The sequence below is a fragment of the Ischnura elegans genome, chromosome 8, assembly GCF_921293095.1.
Source record: "Ischnura elegans chromosome 8, ioIscEleg1.1, whole genome shotgun sequence".
NCBI lineage: Eukaryota > Metazoa > Arthropoda > Insecta > Odonata > Coenagrionidae > Ischnura > Ischnura elegans.
The window spans coordinates 71,852,030-71,878,038 of NC_060253.1; the positions used below are offsets into that span (position 1 = coordinate 71,852,030).

Genomic DNA, 26,009 nt, shown 5'->3' on the forward strand with positions numbered 1-26,009 from the left:
ACTTTGTATAAATGGCAAATCATTCGTATGCTTCCCGACCCCACTTACTGAAATAGAATAAAAATAGCACCAGAAACTGACCACTGACACTGCACTTGAGAAGGACTTAAAAGTTGAAACGCTTGGTACGCTACGCAATTAATTTTAGGAAAAGGTCATATATTTTTCGCAATTTCACTATGTCCTTCCACCGAATATATATACACAATTACTTTTATTTTTAGTTGAATTCCGTGAATTCAAGATCCTACACAAGAGTGGCCGCCACGTCCTATCAATTCCGAAAACATAAATCGAGCGAAGAAGTAGCTTATCATGACGTGGCACCTGACGAACCCCAGTAAACCCATAGGGGATGTGGTGTAGCAAGGTGAAGTAAGGGAAGCTGCGAGAGGGAGGTAAAGGAACATGAAGGCTCATAAGTATGGAGGGAGGGTTGCTCGTGAGGGGTGGGTGAGTACGGGGGACGTATAGGAGGAGATGGGCATTTGGCACCGGCGGGAGGTGGCGGCAGGAGGGGAAAGAGGAGAGGGGGAGGAGGGGAGGGAGGGGGAGTTCCGGCGCCGTTGATTGGCTGGTTGGGTGGTTACGAGGAGGCCGTTCCCTCTCACTATCTCCTGCCACATACCTCCCTTCCCCTACTCGCGGGCCTCACCTCCACACACAAACAGCCACCTAGCCACAGTTGCGGCGTAAGGTCGGTGTTCGCCTGGTCACAACAAACACCTCAATCCCACCGAAAGGAACTCAACGGAGACGGAGCGCGGCAGGTGCTTCAATTGTTCCGAAAACAACCCCCTAAAACGTTTACCGCCGTAGAACGGGAGATCCCGTGTGAACAGTTTTGATTCATACAGTGCTACGAACGCTTCCAATTTTAAACGTGTTATCTCGCATTTTTTTAACCGTTTCTCCGTGGGAGTGACGGGAAACTGCCGGACATAACTCGCAGACCGCGGTCCTTCCCTGCGCCCTATCGGGTGCAGCGCGGGCCCTGATCCGTCCGTGCAAGGACGGAGACTGTAGCCGTCGGCGGAGGACTATTATTGCGGCAGGTGTCCATCCAGAGGAGGAAGACGAGTTTCGTGGTGAGATGACCAACGTCCGGAGAACCGTTATCAAGTGAGTAGCCGCTGCTTTTTTTAATGACTCCGCGACCGGCTTTTCTCGTTCGCCCGATAGATCTCGCATTCTTCCTGTCAATTCCCACCAGCTTATTCAGACCAAAATTTAATCATAAGGGCGGGTGCGTAAACTCAGGATGGCCAGATAATATCAAGATGATATTACCATGCTTTTCAGGCTTTTTAGGCTGAAATACCAACTATCCAGCTTATTTTGTAAAAATATAACCCTACCGAATATTCATATTTAGACTAACGTTTAGCCATAAGGGCGGCATCATAAACTCAGGATGGCCTATTAATATCTAAATGATTTTCCAAACTTTTTCCGGCTTTCCAGATTGATATTGCAATTATCCAGAGTTTCATTACATGTACCTAACCAAATATTCATATTTATGGCTGAAAAATGCGGTGGAGTGAGGTGGAATATTAGCGTTAAACAAATTAAGTAAAATCACAGCTATAAAATGCACTTTCTCACTCATGAAACACCTTCTGAATTAAAACCTAACAGCTAATAAAGCTAATAAAACCTCAACCGTTTCCTTTATACGTCAACCGGTTTTTCTTAATCTGTGGTCTGACTTCCGTTTAATTTATTTGGGCTCCAGGACGAATAAATCACCATTTTATTTTTGAAATCATCTTCGCGCCATTCCATCGACAGCCGTAGTATTGTAGGATGTGATTCTTTCCTTGCGAGTATAAAGAATGAATTCTTCCAGGGTTGACAGCCGTGCAAGAATACCTAACTTGATGAGATGGCCGAGCAAGCCATCGAAACGTAAGAGGTAAAACTTCTCACTCGACTGTCATCCAGAGAAGAAAGCATTCAACCGCAGCATTTCTCCACAAACCGATACCCTCTTCCTCCGATATGAATCGTAGTTTCAAATGAAAATTTCAATTTCAATAGCTCTGGATTCCCGAGGAAGTTTTTTCATATAACTATATTTTCAATAAAAGGTCAAGGTATAGGAAACTGTGACATCCGCAAACTTAAATTACCACTTTCGCATTCAATCAACCATCACAAGCGTCACTTCGTGGAATTTTTCCGTATTCATGCTGATATGTTTATTATTCTACAACATGACATCTGGTGTTGAGGTTTAGGAAAATGGAGCAAGATGCAAATATTTATTAAGGCTCTGAATGGAAAGATTTAGGAGGTTGGTCCCAATATAATTTCCAGAATGTTATAGAAATTTTTAATTCAAGGAGAAATCTCGCCAGAACAGCCGTATTCTAACTTTCGCTGGAATACAGTTCGAGGATTGTCGCGTTTTTCTAATTACGAGGTTTAAAAGTAAGGTATACAAATTTTGTGGAACAGTACATAAAAAACTTGAATAGAACATTGTATTGTCACAGTTTAAATTTGAGTGAAACTCTTGCTACAGAATGTTGGTTACCCTTATCGGAATTAGGTATTTTAATACATTACCGGCTCGAATAACTTGTGAAAGGGGACTCGGGAATAACAAATTATTCGATATTTCATATTTATTATGCTTATTTTACCATTTGTAATAGAATTTAGAAATAGTCTCAATTTCTAGAGCAATCGTAACGGTATTCATAACTGAGATAAGCGGTGTCCATAAAAAGCAGAATTAATCAATGAACTAAGTTGGCCCTTTCTGTATAAAAGTAATTTAGATGTGAAATCAAAGACGAAATCAAAGAACGACCACAAATAACCAGTTTTTGCCATTTTCGGGACGAGAAAATGCCTTAAACTTAATGCAAAATTCGACATGCTCGATATGAAACCATGTCAACTTTGAGTTTGTAACGAAACTGGTCTTCTCGCTTCATATCGTACCATGCCTCAATAATGTAGCTCTTCTCAAATGCTGTTAAGCTTTGAGTTAAGCAGTTAAAATGGTTCAGATACGAGAGAAGTTTTTGTTATAAATTTATCAAATGCCGGGTGTTATGCTTCGAGTTAAGTAAGATTTGATTATCATACTCTGACGCTCAACTGTTATCGCATATCAACTCCTCCGAGGCATTCCGTGGGAATTTCCCGCAGTTTTCGTCTCAAAGGTTTCTCGTTTAATTTTAAAAGTATTTTCTCACAGAAACAGGAAGAATTGCAGCCATCATGTCAATGCCCTTGGTTTATATATCCGCCTTTCTCCATAACTTTAAGAATATCAGACAATTGACAAACTCAGCCGCACTAATCACTTACTGCTGGAATAGCGCTGATGTTTCTTCAAATGTGCTGTAATTTAACTTTATTTGCAATTTTATCTCTTTACCATGGCGTCAAATTCTCGATATGGGTTGAATTTAAAGTGTGTATACTGAGTTGATGCCAATCAGTAACAATCGTAGGGGCCATAAAAAAAGATAACACCGACCACGTTTTCAGTGCCAGTGAATTACCAGAATTATAATGCGAAAAAATTAATTAGGTATACTTCGGATGTGGCATTGTCTAGAATGCAGTGTTTTTGACCTAATGAATTTTCATTTTGCCGCAAAAGTGGAAGACGAACATATGTACCCTATAATTAACTGAGAAACTCATGTTAGCATACCCCTAAAAAGATATTCCAGCTATGGATGATTATGCGGCTTATCTTCGGGACTTAGGAAGAGTCTAGCGCAAATTACAGATACCAGTTGGTGTTGGCTAATTGAAGATATTATTACTGAACCACAACTTTTTGCTCTTTTAAGGAGTCAAAATACTCAGGTCAGAAAACTTCTTTATCATATTCCATAGCAACGTTCGTGGTAGAGATGAATCCGAAGATAATCACCACTCAGTAGTGCTTTACATCATATCAATAACCTCATCTCGTGACCTAGCTGCCTTTAACTTGCTTAAGAAGCGCGACTATCAGCAGGCGTACTTGGGAGCTCCAACGTAATTATTTGCTTTGAGTCTCATCAGGAGAGGCAAGAAAAAGGCCACGCTTATGCGCAGCAATTTGCTTCTTCCGCAGGAATATAAACTGAGAGGCCCAATAGGAAGAAATTTTGACCTTCATAATCTCCCCAGTCATTTTCAGAACGTATTCCCTTACTTATACAAGAAAACGTCGAAAATAGTTTACTGTGAATATCTTGCATATTTCCACCTGAAGCTATAATGTTAAAGGCAATAATTTGTCGGAATTAAATACTTAATACGATAGTTCGAAAGGGTTCAATGTAGCTTAAGCTATGTAAATTCTTAGTTCTAAAACTACAGTAGGTTTGGTACAGGAGTTGTTGGGCTACTTCCACTTGGGCTGTTCCAATTTCAAGTTTTACTGACAACATTTTTTCATGAGGTCCAAGTTATTTCCAAGCTAATTACAAATAAAATCACATACGCCTGACGCAAAATGGAATGAAGGCCGAAAACACATGGAAATTTTTCACCTGAACCGGGAATAACTCTGGATAGCTCGGTGGTCTGAGCATCTGCCCGGAAAGCAGAAGGTCCGTGGTTCGATTTCCGGTTCGGGTGAAATTTTTCCATTTGTTTTCGGCCTTCATTCCATCTCCACGCCACAGTGTGTCATCGTCCTGTATTTATGTTTCTGTCTCTTTGTTTCAATTTCTATCTGTTATTATTATTGTATATTCGCCTGTGGCGACTTGTGTGATTGTGAAGTTGTATGAAAAGTATATATTTTAATACATAAGTGTAGCCCAATGTTTATATTAAGCAAGTGCGAAAAATGATTTTTTGCTAATATTAAACTAATACCCCGTTTTAATTTGATACCTGGGGATATGGCCATCATAGAGGTGTGGGCGTATGGATGCTTAATTGGAATTTTCAAGAAATTGGCAATTTATGAGTATTCTTCCCCATTGAAAAGATTCCCACAGCTTCGGCACGTTTACTTCTACGCGACCTGAAAATCAGAGATCAACAATGACGTTTCCTCGCGCTCTTAAGGGACGCCTACACGCCAGGTGGTTTTTTTCCACGCTTGTTTGTGATGGGCCATTCGTCTGTCAGTCGAGACGGAACTTAGCAAACCCAAGCAGAAACGTAACATTTCTTCCACTCCCTTTTCAAAGCGCATGCGGAAAATAAAACGGAAGTTTCTCATGAAATATATATTACGATTATTTGATTAAATATTGATGATAAGTATCCTCGCATCCAAGATTAATTTTGCACAATTTTAATACCTAGAAAAAAGATTCATTTAAGTTGAACATTTTATTTTTAAATTGAATATCATCTGAAAACGACAAACGAACTCTTCATTTTAACAAGAAAGAACATTTTAAAAATGCACATATTTTTTTATTTGACGGACTTCAGCATGTGTGCAAACTGCATAATGGAAATAACAAAAACCAATTATATCGGAAAAATTAAAAACTGTGGACTTGAAAAAAAAAGATTTTTTTGTGATGAGCATCCTATATTACCACAAGCTCTCGTCTGCCACTTCCAAAATGAGATCTCTTTGCCCGAGACGTCATTTTATACATCAATACAATCGCTCAAGACGGCAATTTCCTGTAACTCCCAGCTAAAGCGATGCATACAATGCCGTCAAACAATCCGCTTCAGAAACCGGTTGAGAAATAATTACGCTTGTACAAATGACAGATGATGGAGTACGTTATTCATCATAAACGGCAAATTCGTTTGTTGGCTCATTTTGTCATGGACTTGAGGGATGTAGGCCGATTATAACATTGCATGCATGATGTTTCTTGCGCTTCGGTGATCGTGAGGGTCACGGTCAGTAGAGAGGCACAATACAGCCTGAAGGCACATTTTCGCGGCCTCAAGGCCGTTTAACACAATGATTTTTAGCGTACGTTCTGATATACATGGATGCAATGAAAAGTACATAAAGCAATTGGAATTTTATTTTGGAATAATCGACTGAGTACCTACATTAAACTTTATGAGCATTGACTTTATTCTCATTCTTTCTCAGACCCACAGAACCGCGCTTGTATTTCAGATTTGAATGAGTAGTATTTTTTCAAGTAGCTTTTAATGACTTTTTTAAAATTAGTTAATCGCTAACTGGGTTTTTTATTTTTCTATTTTCAATACACCAGACGAAGAAATGGGAGATGTTTTCATTAAAAAATCAGATCGCAAGAAGAGTAGGTAATTGGTATAATTTTTTCCACTAACAGCTCAAGAAAATTGAATATCTTAATTAACTCTACTTGGATATACTTAACATTAAACTCGGGAAACCTAACAACTCTTACAAGGTTTTAGGTACAGTGTGAGATTACATCCACAAAATATTTGTCTAAAAATGATAGCAATCAATTTACATACACGGATACTGCCTCACTGAAACATAATCGATGATAAAAACGATGAAATTATCCACAAGGGACGATAGAAGCAAATATCTCCGAAGGTCTCCAGCGTTCACCTGAAATAAGAGATACAGTGAGACGATTGCAATACAACCTGCCGCAGCAATCCAAGCACAGTCGCCAGTGATGACGTTCAGCTTACGTACACTTAGGTATTTGGCAGCGTTGTATTTCTATCGCATGTCGTCACATATTTATCCGTGTCGCCACAGTATGCTGAGCACGGCATTCTTCAAGGCTGATTATAGGCGAATATGAAGGGAAATTCCGGGACTTTATTTCGAAGTTCTGCTGCTCTTTAATTAGAAAATAAAATTGTGCTTTTAATTTTATGCGTTTGTCAGTCTCCCCGAGAGGTCACGAAAATGGAATTTTAAAGCGATATTTTATGGAGTGCCAGGTAACTATCACAGAATATCATTATAATGTGTTTACATATACGGCCGAACAAGACTTCGTAATGCAATAGACATGCACTACCTACGTCCTTTTCCAGAAAGGTTATGCTTTCATTTTTGCTGAAATATACATACAATATCCGGAAAGTGAAAGATGGGGGAGTTGAAAGGGGTAAAAAGAAAAGCAAACAGGTGCATAATTAGTGGAGGGGGAACTAATCTTTTATTACTTATTTACTTGCGCATTTAGAGGACGCGTTATTCCCACTAAAACAGTCTTTTTACGCGACCAATCACTCGTTTCGACCAAACCTTATCCTCTCGATTTTTTTTAAGGTATACTGAGTTGAGCCTCGCCAATTGCTGGTATCTTAAATTTGAAAATTTTGCCTCAGTAATTTCACAAAAAGTTTGCACATTAACATTCAGGAAAATGTGGAAAAGGTCTTCTTTTTATGTCCCGAAAGTTTCCAATTATCACCAGTGATATACAAATTCCCCACCTTGCGTCATAATGTACATTTTATACAAAAACACGCTTTAAAATGGAAGTGCTCGACAAAATAAAAACTTTTAAAACTGCTCGTAAGAAATTCACATTCCCTAGAAAGGTAAGACACGGATATTAGATCAATATTGCCAATTTCGCACAATGCGTTTTATTCAATGCTAGTCACTTTATATATGAAATTATAAGTTGATGAATAAGTGTAGGAGGCAAATAAAATTTAAAAAATGTAATAACAAAGTATTTTGTTATAACTAACTCATAAGTTTCAACTGTATCCAACACTAGAAATATCACAGGCATAAGGTATAGCCTTCGGTGATCCACCAGTAAGTCGCAGAAATTAGCAACTTACTATGGATTTCAAGGCAGTCAGTTTTTTTATTTTATAAACGTTCTCGACTCATAAATTTTTATTGAAATTTCGTTCTTTAGTAGTACCTAATTCAATCCTCTGACCGGTATAATGAACCCCTAAATTTCCCCATTCCCAAGCTAGTTTTTGATGCTCTTCCTCCTGAATTTATTATTAACTATTGAATCCACCCTGAAATTTCATTCCAAGTCGCTTACTCATAAGATGAACTGTCATGGAAGTTAAGATTTTTGGTAGCCGAGATACCAGGATACCATGCACATTGAACCCTAATATGTTCCGTATTAGCTGAATATGCACTGACTTAAGGTGCGTTCTAAGGATCACCAAGAAACTGCAGATTTGATTCCCAATATTGGACCATTATTTTCAAGGTTTCTGCTTAAATTACACACGCATAATCTACTTATTAAATTTTATTTAAATTCATCATTGACTACGAAGTGCTGGAGATGGTGGGTGAGGAGAGGCAGCTTTTAGATGAGATACAGAGGAGACAGAAGATATGGATGGGGCGAGTACTTATCGGCGAGGGGATGTTGAAAATAGTGTTAGAGGGTAGAATTTCGCGTAAACGAGGGATAGGAAGGAAGAGAATAGGGTTTTTAGATATAATGAAAGGGAATATGCCTTATAGTAAATTGAAGAGGGAAGTGTTTGAAGTAAGGGGAGGTTCCCCTAATGCTTATCCTCCTTGGTCCTGGCGTATTGTATACAATACATTGACGTTTGAATTTTTTTCTCGCTTGGCTAAGTGAAATGTCGTTAATGCAACTTGTTCAATGCTTTCTGACAGATTAAAACATCATACAGATGCACATAAATAGATAATGTTGTTTTTTAGCATCTAATTAACCATGAAATTCAGATAAGAAATAACGGCATACGTCCCGGGACTGAGGAGGTTATAAAGAACTCCATGGAAACCTACCTTAATCGGTAGAAAACTTGAATAATAATAATCATTTACTTCAGTCCAGATATTTCTATATATCTGGTACTTTCTGAAAAATCGACATGCAAAGGAATATTCCATTGGCAAATCACCAGGAAGCTACAGAAATTATCGAAATTGCGAGACGGTTTTCAAGGTCGGAGTTTGACCCACGTGAATCCAGCTTTTGTTTTTCCCATCCCCCAAAGTCGGAGCCATCCATCGCTGCTAAGTGACGCCGCTTTCACCTGTTGACGCGGCCTCCTCTTCAGAGCGGGTGAAGCAACGTATACAACGTACACGACTTTGGGGATATTTTTAGGCGCGACGGCGGCTCTGTGCTAATCCTCCATCCGTCGCGAGCTATTTGCTCTCCCTCATCCGTCTCGAACATCGCGGCGAGTAAGAACGAATTATGAGGGGGAATTCCGACGCACAATCCGCTGCGGTCACACCTTCGCACCATCTTACCCATTCTCAGGAAAATAGCCAAGGACAAATCGTTCGATAAAAATTCGATCAAAAAGATTCGATCTTAGAATGAAAAATCACGGAAGAAGTGAAATAAATGAAAAACGGGGAACTTGAGATCTACGGCCTCAAAGATGCAACATGGAATAAAATATCATTGTCAAAGTTCCGCCTAGCGTTTATTGAAGCCATTTATAGTTCGGAGAGAAAACGAATTCCCATATAAATTCTTTCCGCAAAATATCCCTCTTAATTTTTGTTATTGTCGGACCTGACAATATAGTACGGTAGTAAAATGATGTTCTCCGCATCGGTCTTAAAGACATCTATTCTCAATTGCTCAAGCAATCTAAGAAATCAGATGATTGATAAATTTTGGTTTAAATCAATACGGCGTTTTAGGGATTTTTCCCGTCATGTGCCTGTCTGGCTCACCGCACCCCGATATTGAGTCCCGCACCGCCCCCTATGCAAGGTTAAGGTAAGGTTTGAAAGAAATTTTCTCCACGCCATCATTCCTGTGTATCAAAGTCGGTAAATAGGGTGGTTTCCTATTATTTTTTTGTTAGCTAAATCGAAACATTATTACTCCTGGAGTACGCATTTAAGGTTTTTAGATTTTTAAATGACGATATCTATTTTTCGCGATTAAATGAAAAGTGAAAAATTTCAAGCGCGCGAAAACGCGACGGGTAACTATGAATGCCGCGAAAAGCCCGTGTGACGTCATTATGATTCCCGCTGCCGCAAAGTGAGGTGACCTTGGGGCGATGAATTTTAGCGCTAATACGACGCAGGCTGCTAGCAGGTAGCGCTTGGCTTAAAATAGGCTTATAAATACCTTATCAAACGAAGGAAACTTTCCGACCATATGCATTTTAATGGGTGATTATTAAGAGATGTTTCCCTGAGCTCTGTGCCTCACGCATGCATTGGTAACCTCAGACGATGTATAACTCCTATCCTCTCGTGTAGAAACTAGGTCCCTGTGACGTCATGCGGAGTGGAATCGCATGGGCGCCAATCTGGCCTTTTTCAAATGAGGATAAAATTGACCATGGCCATTCGTCTAAACTGGGAATTTTAAAACCAAATAATTTGTATATTATGGATACACTTATGGTGGGTAACGAATCGCAATCAATGCCTTTCATTTTCTTTGATGAAGGAAACTACCCTATTTAAGGGAATCCCAGTAGGGAGTCATAGGCGTCAATACTGATAGAGTCATAGGCGTCCTGAATCTCAGCATGTTTCCTCTGACTAAGAGGTTGGAAGGGATGGGGAGGGGCGTGGAAGAGTCAGCCGGCGGAAACGGCTGCCCCCATTTCCGTTTCGGATCTCCCTGAAACGTTTCTTCACAAGGTTCATGCACAACTGGACGGGGCCGCCGCGGAAGTGACGAATGTGGCTCGCCCGCACGGAGCCACGAAGAACCACATCGCTTGTCCGACATCGACGCGAATCTCACCCATGCCGTGATGTGGGTTGGCGAAGGACATCGATAAAGGACATTGGTCCGAGAAACGATTTGTAAATTTTAATCACGGAAATTAATAAAATGATTATCTAATTGTCACAGAAGAATGATGACGATCAAATGGATCGACCGAGTTAGTAATGAGGAAGTCCTAAGCAGAGTGGAGAATAGAGAAGCCTCAGAAGACGAAAGAACCTAATAGGCCATATTTTAAGAAATATTGGCCTGATGAAACCATCGTCGAGGGACAAGTGGATGACAAGAACGGAAAAGGAAGACTTCGAATATAATAAGAAGGATGTGAAAGGGAAGAAATACATGGGTGTGAAAAGATAAGCTGACATGAGAATTGAGTGAAGAGCTGCGTCAAACCGATCTTAGAATTTACGATCTTAGGTTTTCCCGGCGTTTCAGGTGCAGAAAGGTTTCTCGGGTTTTCCACCGGTTGATGTTTTCCATGTCTCACGACGGAAGGTCCCCTGAGGATGAACAGCAAGTCGCTGCTCGAAACGTCGGGAGACATGGAAAACATCAACTGTTGGAAAACCCGAGAAACTTTTCCGTTCTTAGGATTGTTGACCAGTGATGATGATCTAATTGTATCTCAGCCATGGTCACAAAAAAAAGGCTTTCCGAGGTTTAAGCTCTGGAAATTGACCTTAAAAATACGCATTTATTATACAGGATTATGCAAGTAGAATCTGCAATACTTCAGAAGAGACAGTTTTAAGCATTTTTTCCATAAACATGTGGCTGAAACTCCTTAGTTACTAAGCTATGGCAACGCAAACATTATTTCGGATACACTTGGTAGTTGCCATGAAAACTGTTTTTCTTTTCGATACCAACGCCTTTTCGACATTTTATTTGACACTCTAGATTTCTAAGGATATTAAATAATTAAGGTTGAACGAAAATCTGCGATTATAATTGTCTGAAACAATTAATATCAATATGGGAGAGATTGCGCAATCGTATTTTTGATACTCATTCAAAGCTCTCGTTCAATTAAGCTCACAGATTAATTGTGAAGTTCCTACCACCTTCTGAAGTATTACAAATTCTTCCTGAAATACCTTGTATATAATAATGCATACAGTTTGCCTCTTCTCTCTTACGAAAGATGGGCTTCATCCAATCAAACATCATTTCAAAAGTCACACCGCAAGAGTCACGATAAAAATAAAATTCTGGCTAAGTACCGGAAATCTTATCATATTGAGTAATTAGACTATGAGTAAAATAATTTAAGTCAAATAACGATGGTTAGATCAAAACAGTGGGGTAAAATTGGAGAATGCGTGAACCAAATATTTTGGGAGTTTGATCCCTTAGAAACTCCATCGGTAACTACTATGGATTCGAGGGAAGTTCCTTCCATGCCGCTCGGATTTGGCCTATAATTAGGCAAACTAGTCAAGAAAACGGGAAGGGATTAGCTGGATTTGTTCAATACAAATTTTCTCAGGTATGACGTAAGTAAGGACTCACTCAATAAGGGAGAAATAAGCTTTTGTGATATTTGTGTACCGGAATCAATCTCGAAATATTCCAGCACATTCTCTTACGACAGGGATTAAACCTGGGGTACCGGAATGGGAAGCCGTTACCATGAGCAGCAGATTAATCCGTGGCGTGCAACCACCCCTTCATTAGGTAATTCTTCCAAAATTTCTCCACTTATGAAGCAAATAACCTCGGGCTCACGGTCGCCTCCCTAAATTAACAGCCGACTCGACACCGTTATTCCGCCCGTAACGGAAATATTCATGAATCTGGAGGCGTTACCACCTGCCGTCCCTATCAAGGATAGTTTAGCCAAACACTCGGGTTCTCTACATGGACGATAAATGGATCTAAGATAATTCTTTGAGTAACCTTTTGCTATTTTTGGTTAAGAAAGTGAATGGGCTCGTTATTGCAGTATTCATTACATACCTCCACACAGTTTCAAGCTTTTCTGGTAAAAATTTATGAAAATCTAATATTACGCACAGTAATCATATATTCATTCAACGCCTACCAATTACTGGTAAAAAGAATGCTCGTACATAAACCAATCACAATCGCGGTTAAAAGTAATGGAATCTGTAATATAATTCATAAAAAGTGCAATTTACAGGATGACTTGCTGTACTTCAGGTTTTGGTATGCTGATAATTTCCTTCGATATAAAATGGTATCGCATATTATTTCGTCAACATTACCACCTTCAAAAAGAAAATAATAAGATTATCGAATTAAATTCTCGGAGATATATGCCCAGTATAACTTCGAAAAAATGTGAAAAGTGAATCCTAGATTAGAGAAGATTATGAAAGAGAAATTTTCTCACTATACGTAAGGTAGGCACCCCATCGTTCACACCAAAAAATATAGAAATTATCACGGGCTAAACCATAAGCGACTACATACACATTGCGAAAACGCGATTAGCTTATAGAGAAGCATACAGGGTCAAAAACATAACATTTGGAAACGCTACAACACGAATACTTTCCATCTCCATCATTAGCATTTCAGAAGGCGTCATTTCCTCGTCTCCAGCTCGTCATAACTTGGGCTGATCCAAACAAAATCGATCGAAGAAAAACATCGCTGTACAGGAAGCAAGTTGACCTCCACCAACAGTTCGACCGAGCTAGGTTCCGACTATGTCCGGCCTTTGACATTCGACAGTTAGTTATGTGGCGCGCTCCAAATAGTGGCCGGGGGTGGGGAGGCAAAGATCGACCCTGTCTACTACGCCGCCCAGACTCGCTCATTCTCACTTCTTTTGTTTCGCCGAAGCCAAGGCAGTCTATTTTCGCGCTCCCTCCAACATCAACGGTCCCAGCATGATATACGCTCATCTGCCCAGCGCACCTTTCAGGCTAGTTCCCAGCGTAGGGGTGGACGAATGAAGTCCATTCAATGACTCAAATCTGCTCAAGAGGGCTCTTTCCCACACACGCTGTAAACAACTTCATTGATAATGTGCATTAGGAGAATTCCAATATATATGCTTTTCTGCCGCCATTCGAACTCTCCTCTGAGGGTAGTCATAAACAATCCGAAAGATAGACCACACGAATGTCGAAATTATATTTTAGAAGGCGGGACGTTATCCGGTGACACAGAAAGTTCCCACTTCAACGTTTAAACCGAACCGGTCAATACGCCGCACTGCTAATATGAGACAAATGTGAGGACAGGTAATCATGCAGTCTTAGAAAATAATCAAAAACTGTACTTACCCCAAAGTTGTGAAGCTATTGTTTTTTTTCTAGGAGATGAATTTATGTCTTCGCTAACTTTTACGTATGGGATAAGGACAACGTGAAGTGGAACATGGTGTAAGCCGTAACTAGGAAAAAAAACATTAGAGTGGGACACTAGAGGGTTAATTTCCAACATCCTTACATCTGGTTTAGATATTTCATGTCTTTAACAATGTTGCCTGGCGTTTTCTTTCGGACAGACTTTTTTACCAATACCACTGATTATTACACGTTTCTCGATGAAAAAATATTGATAACGACGGACAAAATACGGTGAATTAATGCCTAAAACTATAAAATGTATCCAAAGAAATGTTGTCAATTTATTAAATATGGGCTGATATACCAGGTAATCGTTTGATACAGAGTAAATAAATATCAGAAAGCGGAGAGCGTTCGAATTTTATAATCGAAATTCGATGGCAGTGAATTACGATCTTTTAGATACTATTACAGCCAAAAAGTGAATACACTTTTTTTCTACAAATTGATTTAATATTTTCCAGGCTCACGAATAACACCTTCGCCCGCGGCTTGCGATTGTAGGGAAGAGTGCCCTTGTGGTTTTCTTTAGTAACTATGGTCGTTAACCCCTCTGCACAGGTCAAACCATCACATAAACCGAAGGGAGAGGAGGTGATTCGTTTTGCTTCGCGGCAATCCTACACGTTTCCAATAGGGTGGTTTCCTATTATTTTTTTATTGCTTTAGTCGAAAGATTATTACTCCTGGAGTACGTATTTCACGCTTTCAGATTTTTAAATGACGATACCTATTTTTCGCGATTAAATGAAAAGTGAAAATTTTCAAGCGTGCGAAAACGCGACGGGTAAGTATGAATGCCGGGAAAAGCCCGTGTGACGTCATTCTGATTCCCGCTGCCGCAAAGTGAGGTGGCCTTGGGGCGATGAATTTTAGCGCTGATACGACGCAGGCTGCTAGCAGGTAGCAGAGTACCCTGCTAGCACGTAGCGCTTGGCTTAAAATAGGCTTATAAATACCTTATCAAACGAAGGAAACTTTCCGACCATATGCATTTTAATGGGTGATTATTAAGAGATGTTTCCCTGAGCTCTGTGCCTCATGCATGCATTGGTAGTCTCAGACGATGTAAAACTCCTATCTACTCGTATAGAAACTAGGTACCTGTGATGTCACGTGGAGTGGCATCGCATAGGCGCCAATCTGGCCTTTTTCAAATGAGGATAAAATTGACCATGGCCATTCGTCTAAACTGGGAATTCTAAAACCAAATAATTTGTATATTATGGATACACTTATGGTGGGTAACGAATCGCAATCAATGCCTTTCGTTTTCTTTGATGAAGGAAACTACCCTATTCCGTATTGCAAGACCAATGAAGTCATCTTTAGTCGGTTATGTAAAGTTCTTTCACGTCGTTACCTGCAGGCGGACCTAGTTGTCCAACGCTGTATGAAAAACCAACTGCGCACGATGGCGATGAAGTAATAAGCGAGAAGGGTAGACTAAGACGGTGAATAGCTCTGGGCATGATTATAAATGCCCACATGAGTCCTCGCAAGGATCACTGCGTCTATAAGTGATAGGGGAGCGAGAAACACTAGGAATGGTGACTAGAGATGACTGATAAAATGAATCAGACGACGCGTCTGTTATTGGGCTCCATTCATTCCTAAATCCTCAATCTCTTGGTCCCTATTCGGTTAAGCTTCAAAATTTTCCCGCCATCAAAATTGAAGTGATTTCAAGTTCTAAATTACCGTTCACTACAGCTAAACTTGGTGCTGCTCCATTTATTGTGAACGAGACCTTCTAATGACATATTCCTTCAATTACAGCACCAGCACAAGTGCGTCGTTCACCATGAATTCGATCAAGAAACAAAACTTACATTAATTTTTAAATACATTTTGATGATCTACGATTATTCTTTGTCCATCAATAGGAGAAATATCTTCCTATGTGCAGCTTTATTTCAAGAGAAATTTGAACATTTCTAACTTACCACTATCTCAAGTCAAGTAAATCCATTATTTATTGATCTTAAAAAACATGCGCTATTTTTAAGCTTCCAACTTCATCATTGCGGCAAGTTAAGTCTAAGTAAATTGCTACTAACAAGGTTGAAATTCCTCAAAATTCATAATAAACAACTTGAAGTAGTGAAATAATCTTGTTACTATGGAGGCTGAGTTATTAGCGATAAAACAGTAACGAAATAGCGAGCGAAATTCCTCAAGCGTAGATGAGATTCATTTTTATGTGTTTTCTACCAAAAAACTTCATTTTTCATTGCCGCATAGGGTCATTAACATTTCTGAATAGTAATATAACCGCAAGGAAAGACATCCCCCGAGACAATATGATTGTTTGCAATCACCGCCGTGACATCATAGCTCTCCGAAAGAAAATATCTGACCTTGGAATTTTTTCACCACGAAATTGCTGAGTACCATCAATGACGATATTTTGAAGCTATATCAGCACATTCTTAATTCTGTAAAATCTGTCGCCTATCATGTATTTTGTAACCTCAATATTTCTGAAGAAGGGCATACCAATTATTTCGTCAATACACACCGTCCAGATTTCCTTCACTAGCGCATAATACGATAATGCTACCACAAGACCATGAGGAATTCACCTCGCCCGAGGATTAAAAAAGCGATTTGTTTTCCTCGTACCACCTCTCAGATCGCTTCATATACCATGGTTTCAAACTCTACCTACTTAGAATGTAGTGTTCAAGTTGTGCTCAGCCAAGATTATTACTTCAAGAAATTCATACGTGAACTTCCTCCGGATATCATGACTGAGTTCATTCATTCAGGGTAAAAACATACCAAAGAACACATCGGTTTCGGCTCATGCGACCAAGATTGAAATGGAAAAATCCGAGGTCACCAGTTGGGTCTGCCAACTTGACTGACTGACCACGACGATGCATTTATTTTAATGTACTCAATTTCGATTTGAAATTTTATTTCCAAGAAACTTATAAGCAGGATGACCGAGAAGTGTCAGGAATTTAATAAGATTCATTCATAAGTAAATAATTTGCTTTTTCTAGTTTCCATAACAGTACTGAAGTTGAGACATTGATATTGGCCTCGCCTTATGGTTAATGAACAGCCATGTTAAGTCTTGGATATGTTTTCCGTAGGCTCATGCATATAAAATTCAGAAAAAATGTCTATCACCGTCACAGAGAAATATTTTCTCTATCGACATTCACAGATTGAATTGCGCCCGATTTGAATTATGGATGTCGGCTTTATTAACTAATTATCACCGATAAAATTTAATACCATGATTACGTGTCCCTCTTCTCTCCTCGTTATTTTGATCTGTCTAGTTGAAGTTCCTTCTAATTCTAATCGGAAGCTATTCTATTCTTACGACGGCTTCCTAGTGTGTTCTTAAAATAATAGCCACATGACTAGTACTACCGTGTGACTAGTGTCGCAAGGCGTTTGACGTATATTGCCACCGCTTCCTTCGCCTACATTGAAAATCTTCGTCACCAAGGCACGTCATCAAAGTAGTCATCAAAGTATTCGGAATAAAATGGGATTGTTTAGGTCAATAGCAATTAGTAATAAGGTTACCATGAATAATAAGTGCTGTCGTAGGATTTAGCATTCAAACATGAAATGAGTCACTAGAAGATTTTGCAATTCTCTTCGTGCAGCTAATTCGTCGCACGAAAATTCGAAGTCATATTAAACACAATAAAAATAATAACGAATCAGGATTTTAACAATAAACGTTGCCACTTTTTCATAAAGTAATAGTTAAACAATTTTTTTAACAATACATAAAATTGCCACTTCTCTTCGATTAACTTCGCAATCGCGGCATGATGGCCAATACTTTAATTGGGCGTTAATGACATCTTCTGGATAATTTCCAATATTTTCCGTTGACAATTAATGCAACCACCAAGACTACGACTTCAAAATTCAAGCTCATTATTTACACTATGTTCAAATCACATTGCTGAGTGATTAACGTCACATTAAAATAACTGATATATCTTTCGAACGTTACCAGCGGCATTATAATAAAATAATCATGAAAGAGTTGGACTAAAAAGCAGTCATCAATATCCAACCTCTTATTTTCCATTAGCTACAATGTAATGGATTAATTTTAACAATATGAATGAATTTAACCTTCAATAACACCCCATCCTTAGATTTTCACGTTAAATGCAATCGATAATTTGTACGAACTACGTGTGATTCCACATCAGCTATAAACGCAACGCAAAAAGGTGGAATTATCAACCCGATCCTCTCGGTTTCCTTAGAAATGTCGCATATTTAGTGGCCTCTACTAGTTAAAAAGATCTAATTTCTCCAGTTTCACAAAACATAATGGGGTGAGAAGCCAAAAAGTACAAGTGATTGTCCTTTACAGAAATTGGTAGAAGAAAAATATAAAAACTTGGTGGCCAAGGGATACGACTGAATCTCTGTTCTGTACTGGAATCGAGTAGAAAATCAAATGCACTACTAAATATCTAGTTGATCTTGTTTGTTTCCTTTACCTAATTTGTGTACCTAACTATGTGTAGAGACAAAAATCACTTGTACCTCTTGGCGGCTTCCCATCCCCTCATAAAACAAAGCTACAGAACGCAAGAGCTGAGACGTTCCGTAAAAGTTATTTGAAGCTTTGCACGTTCAGTTCGCTGAACTCTCGTGTCCTTTCGAAGAATAAATCTTTCCCTAAGGTGTATTGACCTCCCATTTCGAGAAACTAAACCGAAGGCCAACTGGTTTCGAGCGAACGAAGATTATATAATCTTTTTTTGGCGGTGTTGGCCACAGCCCAAATCGTTCTGAATTTTTTTGCAAATCAAAACGGTATCATTTATGACCGCCAGAGGGGGAAGGTAAATATTTCGTCGGAGAATAAAAAGCTGGGCGTTGAGGTTCGAGTTTCACAAGGCTCACGGCCTCCAACTGAATCAACTTCATTTCATCTAATGAAAGTTGTATGAAACTAAGCCATTGAGGTCACCCGTGTAAACCATCCACTACATTCATGGGTCCTGATTTTAACCTGAAGCGCATTTCGGACGATAATATATTATAAAATACAAGATCTAGCATAGTACATTTACGATAAAATTAGATTTTCTTCTGCATACCAAGAAACCAAGTGCTTTACAGTACTTAGAAAGCACTGTTTTATACGTGGCACGTAACTGCGCATCTTCGAGCTTCGTCTTATTTCTCAATCGGGGGTGAAATCATTTTATAATTAGAGAAGGGGTCACTTGGCCATATTTCTTTCATGCATTTGTATGCATATGTTCGCGCAATTCACCTCCGCTCGGGAATAAGATTGTGCAATTATGTGCCTCATGCAAAACGGGCCTAATAGCACCAAGAAGGCTTCCAGCAATACCAGGTTACTGTCAACCAATCCCAATAGCTTTCACAGAAACCATGGGATCTTTAGTTAGCCATGAGCTGTTCAAGCCATCAAGTTGTTCCTTGTTATAAAAAACAAACTCGTAGTAAATTTGAGATTTTTCAGAATTAATAATTTTGTGATGCTCGAGTTTCTTTCATGCCGTTCCCGTTACGAATGATGTCCATGGGCTCGGTTTCAAATCCAGACAGGGGCAGAGAATTTTCAGAGATTGCCCGATCCATGCTTGCATGTTGCGTTGAAGGCATTTTAAGCGCAACATTCCATCCGTGGGATGGGACGTTGCGCTTGCGATGGGCGGTCCCCTTGGCGCCTTTTCCTTCTTCCGGGTTTCCACCCTTCCTTCCATACCCTTCCCTCATGGCGTAAATGACCTTAGCTGTCTGTCGTGTTCTCCAAATACCATACCATACCTTACATTAAAATGATCCTACTACACTCTCTTTGGGTGAACGGTTACCGATGAAATATAAGAAGAGAACTAACGATTTATTGCTATGAGAATTAATTTCTACGAGGCTAAGTTCTAAATTTTCACTCATCCATCGAAATTTAGTCAACTAGAGCAAAAAATTCACGATTCCTCGCCTCCAGTGACACCCTAAGAAGGAGTGAAAATATAATCAGTATGGAAAAGCACGAAGACAGCATTTAACTACAAGCAATACCTTATTTTATAAAGCCATCATTAAGAGCAATAATTCAACACACAAACGAGAACGAGAGGTATACAACTATTCTTAAGTATTGGCTCAATATATCACCAATGACGGGAACTTACAAATATGTCAGGAGTAATAAGTGATACAAGTCATAATAATATTATTCCTTATGATGAATGAGTAAAACAAGTTTTTCACGATACAAGATCCAATAAAAGATCAAGGAGAGAGCAGGCACATGTTATTGAGGGCAGGACCCAGATCGCTTTAATCCATCCCAGAGGGTATCACACGATTGAACCTCTGCTAATTTCATGCACTGTTAAGAGTAGAAAAAAACGAACACACTGTGATTGCGAGAATGAAAGAGATTGGTCGACTTGCTGAGTAGCCCTAGAGAAAGTTAGATCTAAGGTTTCCGCGGCGTTCCTCCACATGAGTCTCGGCTTTCGGGCGTTCCTTCGCGTTGAAATGTCCATAGGTGACGACAGTTTCTCCAGCCGTCCTGCTTGCGTCTTCAGGTCAGAAGTAGCGATGATTAAATTTGGCCGTCTTAAGCCTGAATCACACGATCATTTTTTTTCGTCGCGAAAGTGATCACTATCGCGAGCACTGCGCAAAATGATCGTCGGCGGCAATTGTTTTTCGCGATGGCGATCGCGATGTGGATTCCCATCGCTATTTTTCATCACTCGTCCGGTCGCTTTTTCCGTCGCTAAAACCGTCACTAAAACCCCATATTAACCAATCAGATAGCATGACCGTATGGTGTGATTGCAGCGCCACGTTTGACAAATGTGGGAACGGCATAAATAAACAAACACGCTATATAATTTCGTGATGTGGGTCCTATGACAACGAGCTGTGATATTGGAAATGATGCGAAAAGCGACGGCGGGAGTGACCGTGTGATTCCGAAAAATGATCACGAGAGCGATTGCTTTTCGCGACGGGATAAGTGATCTCGATAGTGATTACTTTCGCGACGAAAAAAAATGATCGTGTGATTCAGGCTTTATGTAGGTACTTTGGAGATCGGAGGTCGGTTCTGATTGGTTGGTTCTCAGGTGGGCTCTGATTGGTCATTGATTTTGAAGACCCTTTTCCATGTGTTGGCTAATGTGTAGCCGTCTTTTGGAGACGGCTCTAAGAGGGCTCTAAGACTAAGGTGCTATGGACATTTCAACGCGGAAGAACGCCCGAAAGGCGAGACTCCTCAAGGGAGTTATCAGAGATTATATACGCCGACAATTAAGAATTCAAATACCTCAGCGAGTGTGATAGCTAGACAGCATACTCAATCTTTTCACCACGATTATGTAAGGCTATGAGTCAAACGAGTCATTTCAATGTTGCACTTGATCAATTTCGCTCAATATGAGGTCAAGGTAAACTCATGGTTTCATTCTATCAATCGGGAAAATGCCATTTTTATTTCTTGTTTTATATTGGTATATTTAAGCTGTACATTAGGTTCCAATTAATCAAGCTTGAACCCAATGAGAGTAGCCTATAGATGAAAAATGAAATACGTGTATAAGTTTACCGATTTTCGAGAAACTTCAAGATCTTATCTCCACTTTTAGATTGATGGAAAAGATCGTGGTCAGTCATTTGCAGCCGGTAATCAGTTCTTAAGGACAATACGACTTTTTGCTTTCATATTCCCCACGGATGATTTGTAAGATTGGTAATAGACTTTGAAGGTCAATATGTTTACCTAGGATAGCAGCCCAATTAGATCGGGAGGTAATCGTGAGGGGATGAAGAGAGGACATTATTTTCATAGTTAGACTCTTATTTCGTTGGCCACTAGCTGTTCATTCAACACGCCTAGTTTACAGACAACGTTTGATTACATAAGATTAGGGTAAAAAAATCACAATGAATCATTTTCCAAAACTTTATGAAAGGATACAGAGCATGATGAAGCCTGACTTCATAATTCCTCGAGTAGATTTCCCATTAAGACATCGAAGCCTTATATCATGTGTGACCAGAGAGCTATGGTATATACTGTACAGTAAAGTATCAACCATTAACCAGGTTAAATTATGGCAATAAGTGAGAAAAATTGTTAACCCCGGCTTTAACGCCGTGCGTAAGTTTGGCCATGTATTATAAAACTGTCCCTCAACATAGTATTCCACCAACGAAATCCAATCTTTGGAGGACTTTTCTCATGCTTTCAGTGAATTTCAATTTAATACTTACATTGTTTAAGCCTATCGGCTATTTACATTTGTATAGCCTTAATTTTCAGATCTAGTTAAAAATATACAACGCGAAAAAAGTTATTCGGAACACATTTATTTTAAAATACGTTCCCACTCATTTCCATAACCACCCGAAGGTTGGTTCGGACATGTAAGAGTAAATATAAACACAGAATAAACCATAGACCTGTGAATTTATCCCATTCAAGATACTAGGCGGCGGAATTACTTTCCCAGAATCGTCTACAAATGCGAGGGTTTTCATTCAGGGGTGTCAATAAGCTTCGACCAGATTTTTAATCCTGGAACCCTCAAGCCCCAACTGGCCACTACATTCCCATTCATGGAATACAGAGGCTCAAAAATCAAAAGTAATGTAATAAAAATAAAAATGCAATTAATAAGACAATAAGTACTAGAGAACTTACAGCAGCAAACCAATATCTTATTTAAGAGAAAGTTCGGAGAAAAAGTATTTCCTTACACCAAGGGCGGGCTATTTTGCGAGGAAGAAAATTACAGACAAACCAGGAGTGCCTCTTTCGCTGCGCAAACATTCTCCACGAATTACTCTCTTTTTTTTGTCCCACTTGATACATCGAAAAATATCCAAAGGTATGACTTTTATTTCACACTCTTATTGGTCAGTTACAGGATGATATTTTATTCTAAAACCAAACCTAAAACAACTATACCGTATATATCTTCAGCACTAAGTAATCGTAGTATGATACAGATAGGCACACCGAGTATAGTGCTTCAATATCAATGATCTAGGTACTCCGTCCTTAATACTCGTAACAACTCGTCCGCGACTGTGTGGTTTCACCAGCCATAACCTTGATCCAGTTTTACGAGTTCAAATGAGAGGGGCACTTCATTACCACTAGTTTAGCCAAGTCATCTTCACCAAAGCAGCCATGAATGGAACAATTAAATGAATGAAAGTATCAATTAATGATATAGTGCTATGAAAAGAGACAATGCGGAAAATGCTATATTGGAAATCAGTCTTGAGGAAGATGTTTCTGCTACAGGTGCTGGTGGAAACTTTTCCATGGGAATATTTAGTCCATTAGTTTATTTCTGTAACAGCTGAGAAGATTGATGACTAATTTCTCACTTTACTGATATTCACCTGTAGCTTTCTTTCAATACAAAGCAAAAATATTTTAGGTAACGTTCTTCTCGAGGAAAACAAAATTGCCGTGCGTGAAAACGTATATTTTTTTAGGAATAATACATCCCAGTATCTTATAGATCTTAAAAGAGTGATTTAATTAAAATTTATGTAAAAAATTAGCGCCATTTTCTCCTAAAAAGAGGGATGGGAATTTGTCTGATAGTATTTAAGACACCAAAAATAACGAAAAGAGGTCAAGATAGTGAGCAACACTTCAAAAAACACGTTTTTTTTAGTATTCCCGAAGTATCGCCACCGTCTTCTATCATCTATTTTAATAATAATCCCACCACCTTTTTTTATCCATCCATCTGGTCCGGTGTAGTCCAAAATTTTCCCTAGAGGGGAAAGACGGTAGCTAAACTAGCTAAAGTACCCGACAGGAAATTAGGAGATCCGGCTTCGAATCCCGATAAAGGCGAATGATTTTTTTCCTCAGTGAAAGTTTCTCAAAATTTGTGCATTGCGCTTAAATCCGTAAAGTTTTCACCGCGGCAAGTCCCTGTATACTTTAAAAAAATCCATCTTTTTCTCCGCTTGGGAGTTCATAAAGGCCCTCGATGCTTGGCTGGACCTTATAGTTCCCCTCTCCTCGCGTGCGAAACCTTCTGAGTATGATGCAAGAGAAAGAGAACTCCAAAGGTGATCTCCACCGCATCAAGCTCACGAAAACCTTGGAAGTCCAAGCAGATTGAATCACGAACAGAGATGATCACCGACGAGTACATTCGCCCTTGCAAAACCCTCCCACACCCAACCGACAACCGCTTTTTTATGACCGACTCCTTTACCATTCCACCGCAGCCCGTTTAAATCCTCAGGAAATAACTTCAGAAATAACGATGGCGAATTAAAGAACGAAAACTCTCATAAAAATTACACTTACGGCGTTAATGACACCATAGAACTAGCAAATGCAATTCCAAGCCCATGAATATCGCAATAGCGGATTCTCCGATCGACCGCTACTGCACTTACCAAGAGTTACGAGACTCGAGTTTGAACGTTAATCAAAGCCATACCCTTTATGTCTTCATATTCATGATATTCGCACCATTACTTTTCTTGTTATATTGCGCTTTGATTAAAACGATCGAAAAAAGTTTTATCCGGCAAGTAAAAATATAGATATTACCGCATAAACTAAAATTGGTCAAAAACATTACACAGTTGCATTGGAAACTGTCATCAGTTTTAGGAGTCCTCGGCAATAATTTTAAAACATCACGGCTCATTCGCTGCCCCTAATGAACCTTCTCCGGTTACATCAGAGGTTCTAGCTATAGACCGAACATAAGCAACCACAAATTATGACAGCATGCATTGACTAACATGAGTGTAATAATTTCTTCTAATTAGCGTCCCCTTTGCTAAGCTGTCGCTCCTGAATATTTTCCTGGGCTCTTGATTTCCTTGATGCGAGGTTTCTTAAAACGTTCTAATCACCGAGAAGACATCAAATGTCGCAGTAAGTGAAGGAAATTGGCAGATTAGTACATAGTACATACATAGTATTTCATACAGCTTCTTTCACTTATATTCTAGGTAAGTCTTGATTGACGGGTAAATTATTTATTTTGTCGCAATTAAATTTTATTTGATCACTTACAAGTACAAAAGAGATCCTCGTTGAAATATTGGTGTACGACGAGGATGGAAAACATAACCGGAATTTAGCACGTGAGCGATTTTTCAAATCGCATGGGTGGGCGCTCACATACATAAAAGTTTGGTATAAATTTTGCCAAAAATTCATAGACCGCCATGCCACAAAGGTTTATGCCTTAAAATAAATCTATTGCATAAAAAAGGTATTTGTGACTCCAGCGCTAGCATAAATATCTCGAATCAACATAATTCATGCAGCGTAGATAGATTAATTGTAACTTTTTCCCCACGCTTAAAAACCTCATCACATCGATGAGCGAATATTGCTGATTAACCGCGGAAGTGGGATTAAGAAATGAGGTATTAAATTATTTCATGGTGGTACTTTGAGCTACGAAGTGCTCATTAGTAGCCATTTCGTTAAAAGAAATACAAATTGATCGTAGGGTACTCTCCGGCTGTCGTTTTAAATTAAAATGGGATGCTCACGTAATATTTTTGGATAGGGAATTAAAATAAAATATTCATAGACTTCTAATTTCATGTTTATAAAGCGTAGAATAAATGTATGAATTAGGTACAATGATAAAATAAGCGTCGATTTGGCAAAAAATAACGAAAAGAGTACCTCGATGTAATAGTCAACACCGATTAATGAAAATATGACCATGTGATCTGCTACAAGCTCACGACACACTAATAACATACATAACAATTTTTCATTACAAATTAAGCAATAATGCAGTGATTGAAGGTGGCATTATTATTATAAAATGCATGCTGAGAGTACAATATTCTAAAAAAAATAAGTAAATGAAAATAGCACGACAGCTGGCTTCAGAAATGGGAAAGAGTTCATTTTGATAGAAATGCACAGCGCATCTTTTTCTTTGTTTCTTCTACGAAGGCATTATTTAATTAGAGACTGAGTTGAAGACAAAATGAAGGATTCATTTTACATTGCATGGAGGCTAATTTAGTATCGAGCTTAAAGAATGAGTATAATAAATGGGTTTACATGAGTTCCATGACGGTTTCC

At 39.1% G+C, this 26,009-nt stretch overlaps 1 protein-coding gene across 1 annotated transcript in view; it reads left to right on the forward strand.

Moving 5' to 3' along the window:
• Positions 1–643: 643 nt before the first annotated feature.
• LOC124164525 (neprilysin-2-like) overlaps positions 644–26,009 on the forward strand; it is a 160,246-nt gene continuing 134,880 nt past the window's right edge. The window contains exon 1 of the mRNA XM_046541881.1: positions 644–1,122. Coding sequence (XP_046397837.1) covers positions 1,094–1,122 — 29 coding nt within the window. The 5' untranslated portion in view covers positions 644–1,093. The remainder of the gene's footprint in view (positions 1,123–26,009) is intronic.